We start from the raw sequence: 20425 nt of genomic DNA on the forward strand, positions 1-20425 counted from the left end.
TCAGTGAAGTACGAGACATCTTGTGTGCAGCAGTTGAATTTTTCTTTAAATATTTGTAAATTCATAGATTCTAGCTTTTCAATGAAGGATAATAAGTAGATGTAATAATAAGATAATTTTAAACTAGTTAATTGACTTCTATGTGGAAAAGCTATATCAGACACAAATTGTCATTTAAAGTGAACATATTTTTATGTCCTAAAATGTGTCTCAAGGGGATCTTTAAATAATCCAGCCAGGATGAAAAGTGCTTAAACATTTTTTTTTTTTAACCATTTATCACTCAGTGATTCAGTGAGGAGCCAAATTTCAAAACTCCTATTTCATCCCCATGAAATCTGTCCCGTCACTGAATCAGTGTTTTTTTATTTTAATGGCCACAGTTTAAGAGGATTTGAGAGGGACAACAAGAGTGAGATTTAGAGGTTTGGATATGAAAACAGGTGGTTAAACCATGTAAAACCGGAACATGAGAAACAAAAATAGTCAAAACACCACTTGTTCCCCAGAACTGAGACAGTTTCAACTCGAGAGTCCAGCCACTTTAATGCAATATTGGAAAGTGAAAATGAAACTGAATAATATCTACTCTATCTAGTATTGAGATGCACCTATTATCAGATTTCACAATGTCAGTGCTGTGCGATGATCTCTGCAGCTGCACAGAGGCCATACCCTCAAATACAGGCAGTTCACAGGAATTATAAAATGATAAATGATCTTTGCTAATTTTAACCGTTGTGCTTTTAAGTTTCACAAAAACATTGCAAAGCAAGTTTTCTCGCAAATCCTTGCTGTAGAATGTAATATATCATATGGAGTTCAAGGATAGGCTGACATTTTTCAAGTCTGTATTAAAACAATAGTGACATGCCTGTATGTACATCAACAGTTTTTGCTTGTTGTAATGACTCCCCCTGTTCACACTGGCAATTAAGAATCTTTTCTTCAGGGCCAGTGTAAACAGGGGGAATGACTACAACAAGCAAAAACTGTTCACAAAAGTTCACATGGGCACCTGCCTGGAGTTAAAAGACTGATATAAGAAGCCTATCCATTACTGTGACAGCACATTGAGAGATATTATATTTCGTCACTCTCTACAGAGTAGTGGTTTTCATCCATTTAAAAGTCATAAAACATCACATCACTATGATAAAAAAAAAAAAAAAACTCACATTATTTTGTCAGGAAAGAGGTTTTAGCAAATGGCTGGAGTTACAAAAAAGGGAAAGTTCAGCAGGTTATTAGAAATCGCAGCGGAAAAGTCAAGTGGGTGGATATATTGACACACAAACGTAGCGTTAAGCTACTATGATGCTGAATATGTTACACAAGTCGTCACTTTAGCACTGTGACAGAAAAAGTTCAGGTATACATTCAAAAGTTTGGTTTTAGAAGAGCTGAAATCTAGAAAGATCAGACAGGACTGGCAGCCTGCGTTCAGAGATGGCCTCTCCTGCCACGGCGAGCAGAGACAGGGAGCGTATGATACGGCAGTCAGCCTTGATAACAAGCTTAATAATCACTCACTTTCATCTCACCATACACGTCACCAGCTGAGATAAAGGATGTAGAGAACAGCTCCAATTATCGCAGATGACTTTGTATTCACCTTTGGCTCTTAACTTCCATCACAAGCTCAGAGTGTGTGTGTGTGTGTGTGTGTGTGTGTGTCTGTGTGTGCGTGTATTTGTGTGTGTGTGTGTGTGTGTGTGTGTGTTTGTGTGTGGTGGTATGTGTGTGTTACGGGGTGAGTCTGACATAGGATGAAGGTATATAGCCCTCCTCTCCACTGGCTCTGAGGACTCTCATCCATCCGTCTCCTTTATCCTCCTCCATTATACTCAACAGCTCTCCCTCTGTAATGGAAATGGTGCCCTCACTGTTGCCTGCACACAAACACACACACACACACACACACACACACACAAGTAAGAGATGTATAAAAGCCTGAAGTGAAATACATTTATGAACAGGATAAGTGTGAATATTAAAATGTACCTTCAAAGGTGTAGAGAGCCGTGCACTGGCCAATAGGAGATTCTATGTCGTCAAACTCATCGTCAAACTCTGTGTAGATGTTATGGGACTGGTTGGCTGCTACAACACTGGAGATACACACACACACAACACATCAGGTCAAAACATGCCATTTCCTCTCACTTTGCAGCGTGGTCTGTTACTAACATTCAAGGGATTAAGGGAATAGTTTGACATTGTGGGAGCTGCTGTACGCTTTTCTTAATAACAAACAATCTGTCCAGTAAATATGATGCTATAGTCAGCAGCAACACAGCTTAGCTTAGCATAAGGCCTGGAAACAACTAGCTTAGCTTTATCTGATGGTAACAAAATCCACCCACCACAGCCTCTTTAGTTCAGTAGTCAGTTCCTACTGAAATATGTCCATTGTAACATTTTTTTTATCAGAAATCATCTAACCCAGAGTCAGGGTGTCCTATTAACGACAGTAATAGCTCAAACAGCCACTAGTGGTCAAACAGCAGTGAGCATGCTGGTTTCTAGCTGTAGATTCATATTTACCACACAGACAATACAGTGGTATCAATCTTCTCATTTAACTCTTGGCAAGAAAATGGCAAATTATTCCTTTGAATACAGGCCTCACCCATGTTGAGTATTGTTGTTGACGGTGTTGGAAGAGTCCTCTCCTCCCATTGCCTCTGACAGCCACGACTGAAATCAACAACACATAAAGAGTTTTTGGAAAAAGCACAAATACTTTAACATCATCTGTGATGAACAAAGTTAGTGTGTGTGTGTGTTAACCTCATATTTGGCCAGCTCCCCCCTCAGGCGCCCTATGTTCTGGGCAGTCTCTGTGATCTGAGGCTCCAGACTGGAGGGGTCTCCCATCTGTGGATTCTGCTCATACACACCCTTCATCTTCTCCAGTGCGTCACTGAGGTCACACAGGGAGAGAAAAGTGTTATTGTTTTGAAAATGTGAGCACTGATTAAGGAAGCTTCTCTCCTCTGCAGCACTGCTGATAAGGATGGGAGGGCTTGGCAGAAGTGTTTACAAGTTGGGAAGAGTTGACGAAGGTATGTGTCAAACTACTGTTTATGACAATAAAGGTCGGGCACTGATGGTGGGCAGTAAGAGCTGGTGTTCCAGTTCATAAATACCAATGTATGATGTAGCATTTATTTTTTCCATCATTGGAACACAAGGATCTGTCCCAAACCATGAAAAACAACCCCAGACTAGTTGAACACAAAACTATGTGGACACCTTTAGCTTTATAATAGATGTGCTGTATGTCAACTCTGAGGAGGGTCTGAGAAAGTCTGAGAACAACTGGCACAGAACTGACTGATAGCATTTATTATATAATTTAAAAATGCATATGCTTCTGAGGCTTGTCTGTTGCACATGATCAAAGATATCACAGTAAAACTTAAAAAAAGCTTATCTCCATTGGTGAAACATATCATAAATGGTGCCGAAAATATATATTTTTTAGTTTATTTCTATAAGCAATGTGGTCCCACATTAACGTTTGAAGTTGTACAGAGATGACATCATGTATTTTCCATGCGCTAATCAGGACTGAACAATATTTGAATCAAAATATGATAAGAATCATCAGGTTACTGCTTATGTTGCCAGGCCACTGTCGGTCATATCTGATCTAACCACACTCACACAGTCCTGATGAAGCAGAGCTCAGTGTTAAACTCCTAATAATGCAAATGCTCATTTAGTCATGGATAACTTCAAGGGCTTGTGCAATTACTTAACCAAGCTAGTTAACTTGGATTATTGTATTTTGTAGATTACAACCACATTTCAGTCCATTTTATGCAGTCGAAAACAACTTTTGCTGATTGCTGTGAAAATCACGAGAGTCAAGTGTGTGATTTTTCAGACACGGCTTCGATTTTCTTGTTGTTATCACCTTTGGTCCTGTGTTTTCTGCAGCTCTTTGGTGATTTCATCAATCTTCGCTTGCAGCCTCTTCTTCCTCTGCTCCGGAGGAAGGTGAGAGAAATCTTCTGCAGCCGGTGGCTAAAAAAAACAAAAAAAAACAAACAAAAAAAATGCACAGACAGCACAAAAAACAGACATAGTGAGCACCATGTGTACAATGTATATAATGCTCACCACCAGATGTCACTCCTCCCTGTCTCTAGCTCACTTTCCCACTGCTAATAATCTGTCTACCCTCAGACTGACAGGTTAATACTGCAAAGAGCTGGTTAGTCAAAGAAGCCTAACAACAGAAAGCCACATAATCATACTGTGTCAAAGAAACAAGCCCTGTCCAAGGTATGAAAGCAGTGAGGGCAAAACAGAGAAAACACACACATGGTTATGGACAGTGAATGAGAAGCATGACTGCTCCTTAATCATCCAAAGGGAGTAACAGTGAAATTCTGCTGTGTCATGTTTTGGACTGGTGTATACTGACTGAAAATCTCAAACAACGAAAAAGACTTTTTCCTGTGATGCCATACCAATATACATTTAGGTAAATGCAAGCATTTGATTGATATAAACTGATTAAAATTTAAAATTATTATTTCGATCCTCTAAGATTTTGAGAGAATGTTCCTATGTTTAGGAGTAACAATGGCAAAAGCACGATCACCCTGACCTGACCTTTGAACTGCTATAATAAATGCATCTAGATATTAATAATTACAGATATAAGACAAACAAACTGGTACTATTTCTTAAAGAGAAAGACTGAGAGACTGGTCACAGTGTGTTTGTTTGGATTATCAAAAGTAGCAGTGATACTGTTTCGGAAATGAAATGTTTCCGTTTAAAATGTTTTAAGTGTAAATTTTCACTTACGGTCTCCCTGCACTGTAGTGGGATCATTTTACAGAAATTTCAAACACAGATATCTAAAGCAAAACCAAAACTATTTGCGTGGCTAGATACCACTGGAGGTCAGTAAGGACAGATGTGAATTTGTATGTATTTTGGGTTGACTGACCCTATAAGTCTATTATTTCTAGTTTGATTGATCTTGCTCTGCTGTCATATGAAACGTGTGCGGGCATTTGTTCTCAACAAAGGACTGGTTGATTTATTAGTATGGCATTACAGAAGAAAGGCTTGGTTCTTTGGTTTTTAGTTTGGAGAGAAAGTGAACACATTGATTTACTGAGTTAATTTAGTTCCCTAAACAGAAAATGTAGTGTCATCTGCCATAGGAAAAATGCATTTGATTTTATAAATTAAAGAGTAACTACATCCAGACAATAAATTTTGCTTGCACTGTCAACTAGTGGTGAGGCCAGTGGAATCATGACAAAGTAAATCTGTGTGAAGTTTTTGCAACGACTTTGACTTTATAACACATGAATTTGTTGGATATGGTGCTGTCACTCAGCCTTCCTGACTCATTTTTTCCAGCTGCCACCTGTGGCACTGCAACAGAAAAATCCCCTGCAATCCAAAAAGCGTTTTCTCCACAAACCACCGTTATCAGTCAGTAAAACTGTTGACAGAACACCTCCAACTGCAAATAAGGTCTTTTTTCATATTTGTAAAACTTTCTCACAGCCTAGAAGAGAGTTTTACTTGTGTGGCCATGAGGCGGGGCCAGCGGGGGAAACGCTGGGCCGAATAATGCTGAAGCAAATTTAGAAGCTAGAAAAAACTTTTTTGCATGTGCACCAGGCGAGCAATTCTCATTCAAGTGAGTGGGCGCCATCTTTGAATCCAGAATCCATAGTGGATTAAGCTAGCTAGCTTGGAGAGATTTTTTTTAGCTCTTCAATAACTTGTGGATAAGACGTAGATAAATATTGTGGCACTTTCAGGTGTGATGAGGCCTTGATAACTTTCAACCCACAGAGGTCAGTGCAGCAAGATCTAATGTGGAGTCACTCCCTAAACATTATTCCCCATTGAAAAGAATCCAGCACCAGAATACTGTTATCTAAGCACCTTTCAAGTTTTCCCTCTATGTAACAATAACAAGTGTTACCATGTGCTTTTCAGCATGAGATATCTAAACAGAGAGACATGGAGACTCAGTATGAGACAGGTATGCAACACATGGGTTAACTGTTGTTTTACAGCACAGGTACAAAGTAAGTATGTCCAGGTGTAACAGCTTATTAACAAACATAGCATCAATGAGACGGATGTGAACACAACAGTGAGACAGTCAGACCAGGACCGAAGTTGGCCAAGATGGGAGTGTCACTCACCAAGCAAGATTTGCGTAATATCTTTAAGGTGGAAATCCTAGGTTTGACAGAGCGATTCAACTCCCTCAGACAGAGAGAGAGGGGGGAGCGCTGCAGCTTGGAGAGGGGGAGGGAAAGGGGAAGAGGGTGGCTGCCGGGGGGGAAAGGGGACGGGGGAGAGAAAGAAGGAGGGATAAACTAAAGAGGGGGGAAAGAAAAATACATGGGAGCATGGGAAGAGGAGCAAAGGAGGGAGAAAAGGACACTGGTAATGAGAGGAAAAGAAGAGGAGAAGGAGTAAGTCAAAGAGATGCAGAAATGTTTGTAATAAAGGGGATAAAGAGAGTGCAAGGGGTGTTTTCGGGCAAGTCTGTGCAGCAGACTGGAATCAGAATTGGCCCCTGAGGGCAACAGGGTGGTGGGGTAAGACATGAGTGGAATGTGTGCTGAGTTTCATGTGTGGCTGTTTGTTTAAAAGCATTGTAACGAGACCATGTGGGCGTCATTTTGCCCTTCTACAGTCCTCAACAGGAGCAAGATAAGAAGACAGCTGTGCCCTGCTCTTTATATGGTTTCGACTGTTCATTTTTTATAGTTCTTCAAAGCTGTTTGAACATTTGTCTGGAGTAGTTTTTCAAGCCCCAAAACCTGCAAAAACACAGGTTTATCCACACTTAGCTGTAACATGACACCGCTTCTCAGGACTTTAATGAGAAATGTTCATGTAATTATTAAAAATGAAAACATTTATCTTATTAAAGAATAAGTCTGGTGATATTTATTTTTCTTACGTCAACAAATCCCACTACAATTCATTTATTCTACTAAGAAGTGTTGTCTGTGTCGCTAAAGCCTGATACACAATAGCTTATTCTACCCTAAAAACTATTAAAAACACATCCATGAGTCACACCTTTGCACTGGCTGACGTGCCATTTAAAAAAAAAAAAAAAAAAAAATTCACTTGCATGCCAATGCAAATCTATCCACAGCTGAAAATAGTCCCTCAACAGCTATATTTACTCCTGTTTGAGTAACCTTTGCTAAAATCTACAGTTTACGGGTGTTTTGGAAAATTACTGAGGCATTACTGTGACCTGCTTTTAAAGATTAACTTAAAGATCAACTGACTGTTTACACTGAGAGTCTAACACTAACAGACTAACACTTTGTTGGCTTTGATCTTTTTGTAAGAACAAATGTGAAAATATTGTATATGGATTCAATTAAATAATACCCTTGATGTCGAAACAATAGTCTAGTCATACTCTTTTTTTGGGCAACATCTACTTAGTTTGCAGGAGCTGTTTTATAATTTGTCATTTAAAAACTAAATTTGAATAACTGTACCTGCTTAGATAAATTAAGACTGGAGTGAGTTTATAAATTACAGGTAAATGATCTAAAATCAGACTAATTACTGAACTCACTTGACAAATTGTAGAGGCCATTTAATTTGCTGTTGAAGTTGTTGCTGCAGGATTAAATGATAAATTATTATTATAAATTACATTCAAAATAATAATCAGAATATGGTTAAATCTTTGAATTAATTATGATGCAACACCAATTATGAGAGTGCTGATTATGTTTGCACAACATGTTGACTATATTTCAAAATAAAAGCATTGCATCGTTTTAAGACAAATCATGTTAACTGCATTTAAAGAACCAAGTTATACAGATGAGAAATTACAACACATTAGCCGAGCTCAGTTAAGAACAGGATCCAAACAGGACAGAGAGGATATTCAGGTTGTCAAAAGCAGGTGCAGGAATAGCAGAGAGGGGAGAGGCAGTGAATATCTTCCCTTTGAGATGCTACATTTCTTTAATGCAAATTCCAAGAGAGGCAAATCTGAGTGCGAGTTCACCTTGTGCTTCTTGCTGAAAGGCCAGAGCTTGGCGCGCACTTTGGGTGGGTTTAGGCTGGAGTCAGAGGTTGCTGGTTTGATTCCCTGGCTGTAGTCTTCAAACTCCACATCTGCAGGTCGCTCAAAACCAGACTTGTGCTGCTCTATGAAGAGTATCGAGTCCTGCAGGGACATACAAACAGACACTCATTCACATCAAGGAAACAGACACAGATAGATGTCAGTTCATTTTACAGCATCAAAAATGTGTCAGTGTGTCAAATATATGTTACTTCCTTTTCTCACTTATGGAGACAACATAGGCGATACAATAAAATTGCCTTACATCTACAAAAAAAAAATTATTAGTATTGGAACATGCAAAAAGCCAAGTTCAATGAAAATCAAACTAGAGGTGTACTGGTTTGGCAGTACATCCTTTCAAATTCAGAAAATGTTACCTTAAATTGCATGGGGTCTGATAAATACCCTTATTAAAGGAATAATTTGACCTTTGGATAATATGCTTCTTTGCTTTCTTATCAAGAGTCAGATGAGAAGATTGATACCACTCTTATGTGTTTTTGGTAACATGTTAATTAGTGAGATTTAGAGTTGCCGGTAGACTGATTCTGTCACCTTTGGCTGTTTTCCCTTCATTTACAGTCTTACTCTAAGCTGAGCTGAGCTAACTGGCTGCTGCTTGTAGCCTCAAATTAACTGACAGATATGAAAGTGATATCGATCCTCTCATCTCTCTCTTAGCAAGAAAATAAATAAGCTTATACCAAAAAGTCAAATTATATTTTTAAATGCCTGAACATTGATCAGCCTCCTTTCAAGTTTCATAACAGTCGGATCAGGGTGTGTTTGATATGACACTGGACAGACAGAAAGATAAACACACTCCCCTTGTTTTAACCATGTGGGCGAAACAATGCAACAAAATGAATATACTGTATGTAAACGACATTTATCGACACATATATAGTCTTGCTAACATTGACCTGTTTCTCATTAATTTTCACTCCAGCTGCAGAGATTCCCTCTAGACACTTGGAGATGATGGGCACCACCTTCTTTTCAATGTCTGAAAACTGGCAGTAGCCCTCAGCCAGCCGCCGGATCCTCCGTTCATCCATGTCCTGCAGCTTCTGTTCACATACATACAACAATCTCCTTTCATTTTATATTACAGTCACACTGTGAGTTTATACAGTGTATATCCAAATGCATGTGAACACATCAGAGAAGGACAATGAAAAAAACAAGGACAATACATTACATACATGGGTGTGTTTGGTTTGTACTGCACCTCATCAGGAGGTATGTGAGCTCTGCCTTTACTGCATTGTCAACATGTGAATATGTGTGTGTGTGTGTGTGTGTGTGTGTGTGTGTCTTTGTCTCACATTGAAGATCTGCGGTATCTCTGTGTAGTAGAAAAAGTTTTGTTCTTTGTTGTATTTCTGGAGCTGCGCTGCATAGTCGTTCCTGCACTCCTCCGCCGTGTGTGTGCGGGCATGGGCATGCTGCTTGGCCTTGAGAGCGAACGATAGATGGAGTGGGGGAACAGACAGAGGGAGGGGAGGATCAAAGGATGCAGGAAGAGGGAGAAAAGAAGGGATGCAAAATAAAATGCAAGGTGGGAGAAATGCAGGAGACGACACCAGCAGGTAGGAAGAGGAGAGGAGAGGAGTTCAAGTATCGCGTTTGACTGAAAATATCTCAAAAACCAACAAGGTAAAAAAAGAAAATCAGTGTTTTGCTGTTGATGCTAAAGTGCGTGTTTACTTTCTCGACATCGAGCTTCGTGGCGTTGAGGTCGTTCTCTGTTTTCTCTGCTTGTTGTGTGGCTTTATCAGCCTCCCCCCATTCCTTGGCAAAGCGCTTCTTAGTCTGCAGACATGAACACACACGCACGCACGCACGCACGCACGCACGCACGCACACACTTTAACACACTTGAATTAACAGAGCATTAGTATTATGACAAAGCAATTTTGGGAATTGAGTCCAAAAAGAGGTACTAAAAATGCAAGGGGACTCTCCATCAAATATATAAATACATTATGCTGTGTCAGTTCACCCAAATTATAAAAAAATACAGCAGATATATTTTCCCTCTTAGTGGTATCTAGTGACAAATATAGCTGTGGTTTAATTTGGCCTGGCTTTTAAATATCTATCTCAGAGATTTCTCTATACCCTTGAAAAATGTAGTTAAATAAATTTTGTTTGTGGAGCTTGAAACATTAAAATATTACAGTTTTACTTTCAGTTAGGGTCACTCTCTATAAGGGATTTATACATTTTATAATGAATAAATCTTTACCTGCTTTTAAAATTAAGATCTCTTCTATCTGTTCTATTTCACCTATATTTAGCACTAAATTAATCTTGTTGAGAAACTGTGGAAATAACTGACCTGTAAAATCAAACTTCATCATAAAACTTATCTGTATGAAGAGATACTACAAGAAGTCTGTCAGAAAATATGTTTTTTTAATAATTTGGGTGAATCGACCTTCAAATAAGAATCATGTGATTCAGCCATAGATGTCTGTAAGCAACAACAAATGACTCACACTTTCTAGGTGTTTAAAGCTGCTCTCTAAAGTCTGCTGGGCCTTCTTGGCATCAGACAGGTGCTGGGGAAGGAAGAGGTTGCAGTAAATGCGTTGTGGTTTGACATGACGACACAGCGTACCACGCCAATTTGCAATCTGCCAAATTTCCCCGTTCCTTCTGTCTTCCCTTCTCTGCCCTCCCTTGCTGTCTCCCTCCCCTGCGTGCTCCTCCTCCCTCTCTCACTGTTTTCCGTTCCTGTTTGAGATCCTGAAGGTACTTGGTAAGCTCCACGCAGATGCCCGTCATCATGTTTTCAGCGATGAGCTCCCGCTGGCCAGCGTAATCGTTCAGCTCATTCAGGATCTCCTGGAATGATGCATGATTGCTGAATCTGCAGAAGGGGGAAGGGACCATTAGGCAAATCGTCACAGCTGGAGAGACCAACATTTAACTGACCGTTCACCAAACCAAACCCCTGAACTGTGACTTTCCAATCGATGGAATAAACTGTCTGTCTTTGCTCTAAAGTAAGCTGCAAAGCATCAGAGCTATTATTAAAAATCACTCACAGATTTCTATTGTTTTTAAGTTTAAAGGTCCCAAATTTTACACTTTTCCAGTGTTTTACTTTGAAGTTTTGATAACCATAAGAAGATATATTTGTGGTTTTTAGTACCAAAAATCATCTCAATGTAGTTTTACATCTCTTCTCTAAGGCTTTTCTCTGGAGCTGTAGCAACAACAGATCAGTCAGCCAATCAGCAGATAGCCAATAGCATGATTCTTATTTGAAGGTTGATTCACAAAAATGATTAAAAAAACATATTTTCTGATACGTTCTTCTGATTGGCTGACTGTGTTCTGAGTGATCTAATAACAATATAGTAGATTTCAGGTAAAGACTCAGAGAAACCAAATCCTACAAGGTTAGATGGTGGGTCCAGGTGGGCTGGGCTTGGAGCATGGCTGAGAGTGGTGAGTGCTTTGTTGTGACATCACAAAGTTACAGAAGTCCTGACGGCTCGTTTTAAGGCACAGCTTCTGAATACAGGCAGCGTGCACCTGTGGACTGATACTTTCACAGTATTGATATAGCACCTAGACCTGCTTTATAATAAATAAAAAAACATGGAAATCCCACTTTATACAATATGGGACCTTTAAGTTAGATATCATTACATTCTCTGAGCTCATCAATTACTTCTCAGTAAGTGTCCAACCATCCTAAGATTATGTTCAAATAAAGAACATTTCATTTACAATTAAAATGAAATGAATTTATTCAGCTCCATTATTTCCATGTCTTCTCCAAGGCTCATCAGCTGACAAGAATGCTGTTTTTTTTTTTTTCCTTTTTGCCCATAACATGCAACTTGAGCCTGAGTCCTCAGTTTTAGAAACAGCCAGCAAGATCTGCTTGTAACGGTCAAGTAATTTCAGCCAACAAAAACCATAGTCAGCAGGTTTTTGTTTAGAAGCCTGCTTCTGTTCACCTCTGTCTGAAATCTAAGACCTGTTTTGAGTGGTCCAGTAAATCTGCCACCATTATCTTTTAACTACACACAAGAATGGAAAGCTAAGTGTTACAGTGTTATCTGTGTAAAATAAGAGAAATGAGTGAGGAGGGATGGAAACTGGTAATTTCATTGGCTTCTCACTTGCAGTCTTGCTCTTCCTTGCTCCCTCGTTTGGCGTATTTCTTTGTTAGACTCCTGTTAAACAGCATAAAGGAAGCATTGTGACTCTCTATTGCACACATAAATACACAATGACATTTATGATCCCATTTCATGTAGAAACCACTGGGCTCACCTGAGTTGCTTGGCGTAGCTCTGTTCTATCTCCGTCCGCTCCTTCACAAACTTTATGTAACGCTCCACCAGGTCGAGGCCAGACTGCGTGTGCTTGTCAATGACATCATATTGGTCCTAAAAGAGGAACACACTTTTACACACATGTATAATATGTGCAGACAAACATCGGCTGAGAAACAGCTCGAGCCTGACACGTGGCGACACATTCTTCATTGTTTTGCTCTGTATTGAATCACTTCTACTACTTCTTCTGAGGACCAGACTGAAATCAAAAAGCCCCAAGAAACAAGTGGTAAACAAGAAGAGAAGCTGGCTGCAGCAGGAAACCGCAACAAGTGTCTGCTGATGTCTGCGGGTCAGAGACTTCAGAGTAAAACCGAAAAGCTCAGTTGACTAATCAATTAGTCAATTGCAACTGTTTTGATCCATGGTTTAGGTAAAAAAAAAAAAAAACATTCTCTAGGTCCAGCTGCATAAATGTGAAGACGAGTCACTTTACTTTTACTCCATATTTTTGGGTTTGCTTGAAGACCGTTTTTTAAAGATGTTGCAATGGTTTTTTCATATTTTTTCACTATTTCACTTCACTATTTGCTGATTACCAAAAATCAGCAAATTAATCAATAATGACACCACTGTTCATTGCTGACCTATGTCTGACAGTTACTGCATGCACTATACTTTATTTCTTTTTTTCTATACATTTTGTCCCCTGAAATTGGAGACCTATGTATGAAAAAAGGCACACGCTTTATTTACATTTATTTTCTAATTGTAGCTTTTAAACATTTCTTTTTTTCTCTGTTTATACTCCTGGTTTTGTGTGATGGACATTTTTCACTATTTTTATGATACTGACATAAAAATGGATTCAATATTTTGCCAGCAAAGATGGATACATGTGCAGTCACTGCTTCCACCATATCTGATTTTCTTACCATGGTATCTCCTCAGTGAATGACAGAAAATAAGATTCCATAGCAAACTGTTTAGATGAAGATGGCTACTTTGATCAAATAAGGCTGTGGCATTTTGCAGGGCCGCAGATTATCTGCTGACTACTGTCTTGATTAATCCTCTTGTCTGTATAATGTCAAAACTGTTTTTATTATCTGAAGAAGCAATGTGATGCAGTCAAATTTCTTCTTCAGTCAATTTATCAGTTCTGCCTGAAAAGTGACTTAAATGATTCATTTATCATGAGTAGTAATCACCGCCTAAATTTCTGTTGATCAGCTCAACTAGTTGTATTGATTATTGCGCATCCCACTACATTCAGGCTCTGCACTGACATCCAAACATCCACAGACATTGAGAGTAGTCCTGGATAGGTCTGCAATTAACAATTAAGATCATTAAAATAGTGAAAGATGTCCAACACATGTCAACAGAGTGATGTCTTTAAATGTGTTGTTTTGTACGACCAACAGGCCCCAAAATAGAAGATAATATAAGAGTACCAACACCAGGAAGTATTTACATTTGTGGAGCAGGAACCAGTGGATATTTGACTTGCTCAAATAAATAAATAAATAAATAAATAAATAAATAATGTATTGGTTAATATTTTAGAAACAATTAATGTTGATCAACTAATTTACAAACTGTAGAGTGTATTTGCAGTTATGTATGTATATGCAGGCTGTGGATTTAAAACTACAAGCCTACAAATAACCCAACACACACCTAAACAAATACACACACCCACACACCACACACACACACACACACACACACACACACACACACACACACACACACACACACACAGTATCCTCCCTTCTTTCAGTTTCTTACATACACACATAATGTACAAAGGTGTAGAAATAAAAGCGCACACTGGTCCTACTCTTCTTTCAACATTCTTCTTTACACACATCCATGCCTTTGACACACACACACACACACACACACACACACACAAAAGCACGTATACACACTCACAAACCTGTTGGACAGGTAACATTTGTCCTCTCTGTCCCCACTGCCTTACAGCTACACAGTGCCATGACAGAGAGTAAAGAGCTCGCTGTACAGTGTGAATACATGAATACATAAGAATCACTAATGACAGGGTGGTTCTGTTGTTGTGTCTCTTGTGAAATATAAAGAAAGACTCAACCTTTTTGTTGTGTGTGTGTATGTGTGTGTGTGTGTGTGTGTGTGTGTGTGTGTGTGTGTGTGTGTGTGTGTGTGTGTGTGTGTGTGTGTGTGTGTGTGCAGAGACTGCAGGGTCTTTTGGAGCAGAGACATAGATATTGAGTCCTCAGAGGAGGAGGAAGCTAAATGCAGATCAAACTGTAACACAGTTAGCAATGTCCTGGATACAAAAGAGCTGGGAGAAGAAAGGGAAGGAGGAAGGAACAGGATTAGAAAACATAAAAAGACAATGTGAGTGAAATAGACACTTTGCCAAAAGAAACCTGCACCAGGAAGGAGTGTGATCGGGGGAAATCAGAGGGACGATAAACAAACTCTTGATCTTGATGGAAAGACTCAAAAGTCTGTGAAGAATCTTTAGAGATATATCCCTGCATGTATTTCCCGATTGTGTTGCTACGCCCCATTACTCTACTGAAATACATCTGCATGTTTGTGTGCGAGGAGGAAATACTGATAGTGAGACGGAGAGGGTTCAGGAATGAGATAATCATTAGCTCAGTGTGAACCTCCGCCCTGTGACTGACGGTCCCGGGGGCCTCTCCAAACCCTGGAGCCAGTTGGACTAGTCCCACCCTTCTCTGTGACGAAACACAGCAGCGTTTCCTTATCCAGGCTGATCTGAGGTCAGACTCTCACTCATATCAATCTTAGTGTAAGCTACCAAACAACAGTACTGGCCCCACCAGCTACTTGTAAATCAATTTCTTAATAACTACAAGCTGCTTTTCTAAGAAATAATTTACTGAAAGGGGTTGCACCATTAAATCTTAAATACCCCCTTCAGACATATTTTAAGATATAAAAACACTTTGTTTGCAATAATAATTTGTACTTGATGAGTTTCTGTCACAAAAAAAGTTCAATTACCTTGATAAGAATTCTTAAAACGACATCTACTCTCTTTTCTTCATTCTTCAAAATACAGAATATAGGAATATGCAAATATTTCAAAATGTTAAAAATGTTTAACTGCTGGACACAAGATGTCTTCTGTCTCACTGTAATGTCCACTCTCAGTGTATGTGCACTGGAGGCTTCAGGTTTCCACACAGTCACAGGAGTGACTTCAAAACAAGTTGTGAAGTCACAGAAACGTGATCGTGTGTACAATCCTTGGTGTTCTCAGACAGGGAGCAGTTTCCACCAATTGACAGTTGGCAATCTAGAGAAATACAGGAAACCAGCATCAAATGCAACAAACATCCCCCGGCCAGGATTTGAACCGTGGATGTTGTGCTTTAACCATTTGACCACTTGCCATTGTTGCCAGCACAAGCAAGGAGAGGGCAGCTGCCGCCCTCATAAATGCACATTGCAACTGATGATGGTTGAACGTTTTCAACTTGCCGCCGTGGCTCGCTGTGTGACCATGGCAACCACAGAAACTACAGCACGGGAAACGATACAAGAGCGGATTTAATCCTGAGCTCCCTGAATCACAGTTTATACCTCCTCTCCCGCAAACAGATCAATGAAGAGAAACATTACTGGAGAAAAATTAGCTTCAAAGTCTGATTATCCACTCTGGGCCTACACTTACAGTGTAAATTAATCATGTTGTCTTGCAAACCTTTTTCTTTATTTTGAGCTACAACCTGCTTCTTTTAGCTGCGTGATGAGATTACAGTCGGGAGCTAGCAGCCTGCGGTGTATGGCCTCTTGATTCAAAACACAGAACACTGATGGCTGCAACCACTCACTGTCTGAAAGCAACTTAAAAGGTGACCACCGAGAAACTTTCCTCCTTTGGCTGATGGAGTGCAAACTGCACTTAGCCCACATTAATTTGCACAGTGAAGGTCAAACCAAGAGAAGTGACAATAAGCACAACACATGCTCGACACATGCTGGAACCTTTCCTCCCAGCATATTTCAAAAATGAAGGGGCAAACGACTGCTGAGGATGTGGCCCTGTGGCTACATAGTATGTGGCAAGACTAACTGACTGCAAACTAAAAATTCAAATTAATTGAATTCAATGAATTAGGTTGCACCACACAAACTTCTTACATAGAGGTTATTGTTGTTAGGTATTTACTCCCACTAACTGCCAGGTTGAACTGCAGTGTAGCTAACTGAAGTAACTAACGATAGCTTGGTGACATTTGACCTGTGTAGAGTGAAGAGTATAGAGATAATATGGAATATGACCGGACACTTGTATATAATAAAATGCTGTTTAAATCATGTAACATGTAACCTGAGAATAAATTACATAATATACCTCAAATTTCAAAATGTTACATCAATAACTTTACTTTAAATGTCCTAACAACAACAGGCTGCCTCAGAGTTTCAACTCCACTTTGTCCTTCTGCCCAATTCAGTGTGTTTTTGTGTGAAATGTGATCAAAACCTTGGTGTGTTTGGATTGTTTAAACAGCTCCTACGCTATGCCATGTTTAATAACAGCTGGTGATCGTGGTGGTTTTACCCTCTTATACCCCACTGACCGCCTGGTGGGTCAGTCACTGCAAACTCATGCTCTGACACTATGCAGTGCTCAAACCCACTGAACTGGAAATCCCAAAATGTGTCTTCAGCTGATATATAAGACATTTAAAACATTGCCATCTTATGAAGGGCTACAGCTGTAAAGAGCATGAGGTCTTTGATTTCTAACTTTAATGAAGAGGCGCTGGTACTGGCTGACACAGAATATACTGGATGTACTGTCAGACAGTGAGGAATAAGATGATTTTTCCAGCTTAAAATCTACTTGTGAGGGGGGAAAAAAAGCATATTTCATCATGCTTTTCAATGCATTCATTTGTTTTCAGTTTGTGTGTGTGTGTGTACATGTAATCTCTTTGCAGGAAACATCTAATTTTTCATTGGGTCATATTAAGTACAGATCAAATTAGGGCTGCAACTAATGGTAATTACCTACTGATAAATGTTTAGATTATTTTTTACTATTAATTGATTAATTTGCTCCATTGAAATGTTAGAAAATAGTGAGTGTCTTAGGATGGCTTGTTCTGTTGACAACAGTCTACAACCCAAGGACAGGTTACTATCATGTATGACAAAGAAAATCAGCAGCTCAACCCACTATGTTCAGGCTCTGAGCATGAACACACTAACATTTGACATCCACAGACACTGAGAGTAGTCCTGTGTTGAATTTAGGTCTGCAATTACTAATTCATTTCATTATCAATTAAACCACTGATTATGTTCGTAATTAAATATTTGGTCTAGAAAATGGTGAAAAACCAGTACAAAACCAGTACAAAACCAGTACAAAACCAGTACAAAACCCAGAAAATATTTACAAAACATTGAGCCTTCTCGTTGAGCAACTAATCATTTCAACTCTAATTGTTGTAGACTGTTTGCATTTGCATTACATTTCATCAGGCTGTGGAGCTGCCACAAATATTAACTAGAAGCCTATATAACCCAACACTCAAACACACTCATATACAGACACACACAAACACACACACACTGTAGTTGAGAATAAAGGTGAATAGCAGCTCATCACATCTGAGAAGCTGGAAGTAGACCCTAGATAATGTTTGATTCATTATCAAAACAGCTGCTAAAAGAGCTGAAACGATTAGTTGTTCAAACCGAAAATGAATAGTTGACTGATCATCGATGACTCACTTGATACCAAACCTCAATTGCTTACAGCCTTACAGTGGTCTGACAAAACAAGCAGTTTTAAGACGTCACCTTGGGCTTTTGGGGAAAGTGTGATGGGCTTTTCATGTTTTGGTTTTATCACAGTGAGGTCTGATAAAGTTCACATCCACAAACAGCAACGGCTTCTGAACAATTTTGAATGTCAACTCTTTATTAACAAATGCAGCATTAAAAAAAAAAACAGCCCAACAGCCTCACCCACTCCGTGTGTAACTGCTGAATAATCTCAGAGGCATGTAGTCAGAGTCCGACCACAATCACAGCAGCATCACCAGCGATTGAACCAACTACAACAAACTATCCCAGAGAACATAAACTGTTCTGTACACAACATCAGCCCGACTGTGATCAGCGTAGAGCTAAAAATGATTAGTGACTCGACATAAAGTTAATCAACAACTATTTTTATAATCGATTAATTGTTTATCAAGCAAAAATGCTGAATATTCTCCACTTCCAGCTTCTGAAAATGGAGGATTTCCTGCCTTTCTGTGTCATAAATAGAATATCTTTTGGTTCTGGGCTGGTGGTCAGACAAAACAAGCAATTAGAAGGCTTCACCTCGGGATTTAGAAAACTGTGATGGCCCTTTTTCCCCCTAATTTCTGACAATTAATTGACAATGATTTTATGAGCAGCCCTGACTCAGTGGCTGGGGCTCTTTACTGTACTGCTCAGAGACTCTACAGAGGACAGTGATGTTGTGATGTTGGAGGTTTTCTGACCTGATGTTTGGGATTCACAGCTGGGACACTGACCAGACCCAGTGACAAGGTATTTTCACAAATCAACCTCTGTCTGTGGACAATCGGGTCAACAGCTCAACACCTCATGAGAGGCGCTGGCACGAAACAAAGCTGAGGTTCAAGCATGCTAAAAGTAAAAAGGTGGTGGAGTGTGGCTTTTAACCTACACTGCTGAGAAGATAAGAATGCACAGCCTTCCTGTGTCCACAAAGAGCCATAAACCTCTCTTCTTTCCCCTCTGCTTATGATAAGGTATGCAGCAGGAGTTGCGAAATCCTGTGGCTGCAAGCTTTACAGACAGACTGCTGAACCCAGGCCTACCGTGGAAAAACAAGATCCCCCTGTACATATTGTGTCGACGAAAACAATAGCAGGACAGCCTGCTCTAAAGGGATGTTGGGGGTATTCGGCGTAAATGACTTCTCCCAGTGGGCTCCGCTTCTTCTGAGTCAGCTGTCAACTTACCCACAGATCTGTTCCCCAGTCCATGTCTGCAAAAGTTCAGCCGCCTGAGCAGAAGGGAGGAATCCTCTCCCGTGTTGTTTCAGGGGGAAGAGAGAGGCGCCCAGGTGCTGGAGGAGGAGAGAAGGGGGAAGACTCCTCTCCTTACTGGGATTCCACAAAACTTCTGCGCCTCGACAGCGGAGATGGCGGAGGAAACGCTTGGAGGAAGTCTACGCCTTCTCCTTGGCACGGACGCGGCTGCTGTCCTGTTTCTCCAGCCAGAGAAAAATATGTTCAGGCGCTTTTCCTGAAACAAGTTTGGGTCCCTGAGAGAGAGAGAGAGAGAGAGAGAGAGAGAGAGAGAGAGGGGTGGGGGCGGGGGGCGGGGTGGGAAACCCTTCCAGCTGTGTTTCTGACCGCATTATCTTAAAGATGTAGCTTGAGGTTATTTGTCATAAATGCGAATGAGAGCCGGGAACCGCTGGATGAACACAAACTTTCTCTGAGTGTGAAACAGGAACAGTTTGAGTTAAAACATCGCAGCTGAGAGATCAGACATCAGTCCTGACCATAGCCCTCACACATGGCATTCTTTTAACGCTTTAAATCCCAGTTTGTTTACATGAAACCACTGTTTGCTTTGTTGTCATGGACATGCAATCACATACATTTGCATGTAGACACACACACACACACACACACACACACACACACACACACACACTTCTAAGCTCGAAAGCCTACTGTAACTCATATACAGAAATGTACTCCACCTATACATTTTTATGTTTTATATTCTCTTGAGTTTGTGTGCATGTGTGTGTGTGTGTGTGTGTGTGAGAGAGAGTGAGTGGATGAAAGTGTGCGTGTGTGTGTGTGTGTGTGTGTGAGAGAGAGAGAGAGAGGGAGAGGAGAGGGACAGGGACAGAGACAAGGGGGGCAGGGGATTGTGATCTGCAGTACAATATAATTTAACTTCACATATTCACACTCATTTCTCAGTA

General features: G+C 40.0%; 1 protein-coding gene across 2 annotated transcripts; it reads right to left on the reverse strand.

Moving 5' to 3' along the window:
* Window positions 1–275: 275 nt before the first annotated feature.
* Window positions 276–19731, reverse strand: trip10b (thyroid hormone receptor interactor 10b). Of its 2 annotated transcripts, XM_071504473.1 has the most exons (15): window positions 19443–19610; window positions 12413–12528; window positions 12259–12312; window positions 10844–10991; window positions 10618–10680; window positions 9824–9928; window positions 9442–9570; window positions 9037–9183; window positions 8051–8212; window positions 5972–5995; window positions 3926–4035; window positions 2794–2926; window positions 2633–2700; window positions 2005–2111; window positions 276–1892 (listed from the first exon to the last, which is right to left on the reverse strand). In XM_071504473.1, the coding sequence occupies exons 1-15, from the start codon at window positions 19464–19466 to the stop codon at window positions 1747–1749; spliced, it is 1536 nt and encodes a 511-aa protein (XP_071360574.1). In that variant the 5' UTR covers window positions 19467–19610; the 3' UTR covers window positions 276–1746. The 2 variants fall into 2 exon arrangements, with proteins under 2 accessions (XP_071360574.1, XP_071360575.1); XM_071504474.1 differs by lacking the exon at window positions 5972–5995 and having other exon boundaries at window positions 19443–19731.
* Window positions 19732–20425: the final 694 nt, after the last annotated feature.

Source organism: Trachinotus anak, unplaced genomic scaffold (genome assembly GCF_046630095.1).
Source record: "Trachinotus anak isolate AG129_WGS33_773 ecotype Australia unplaced genomic scaffold, CSIRO_AGI_Tana_v1 ptg000019l, whole genome shotgun sequence".
In the NCBI taxonomy this organism is placed as follows: Eukaryota; Metazoa; Chordata; class Actinopteri; order Carangiformes; family Carangidae; genus Trachinotus; species Trachinotus anak.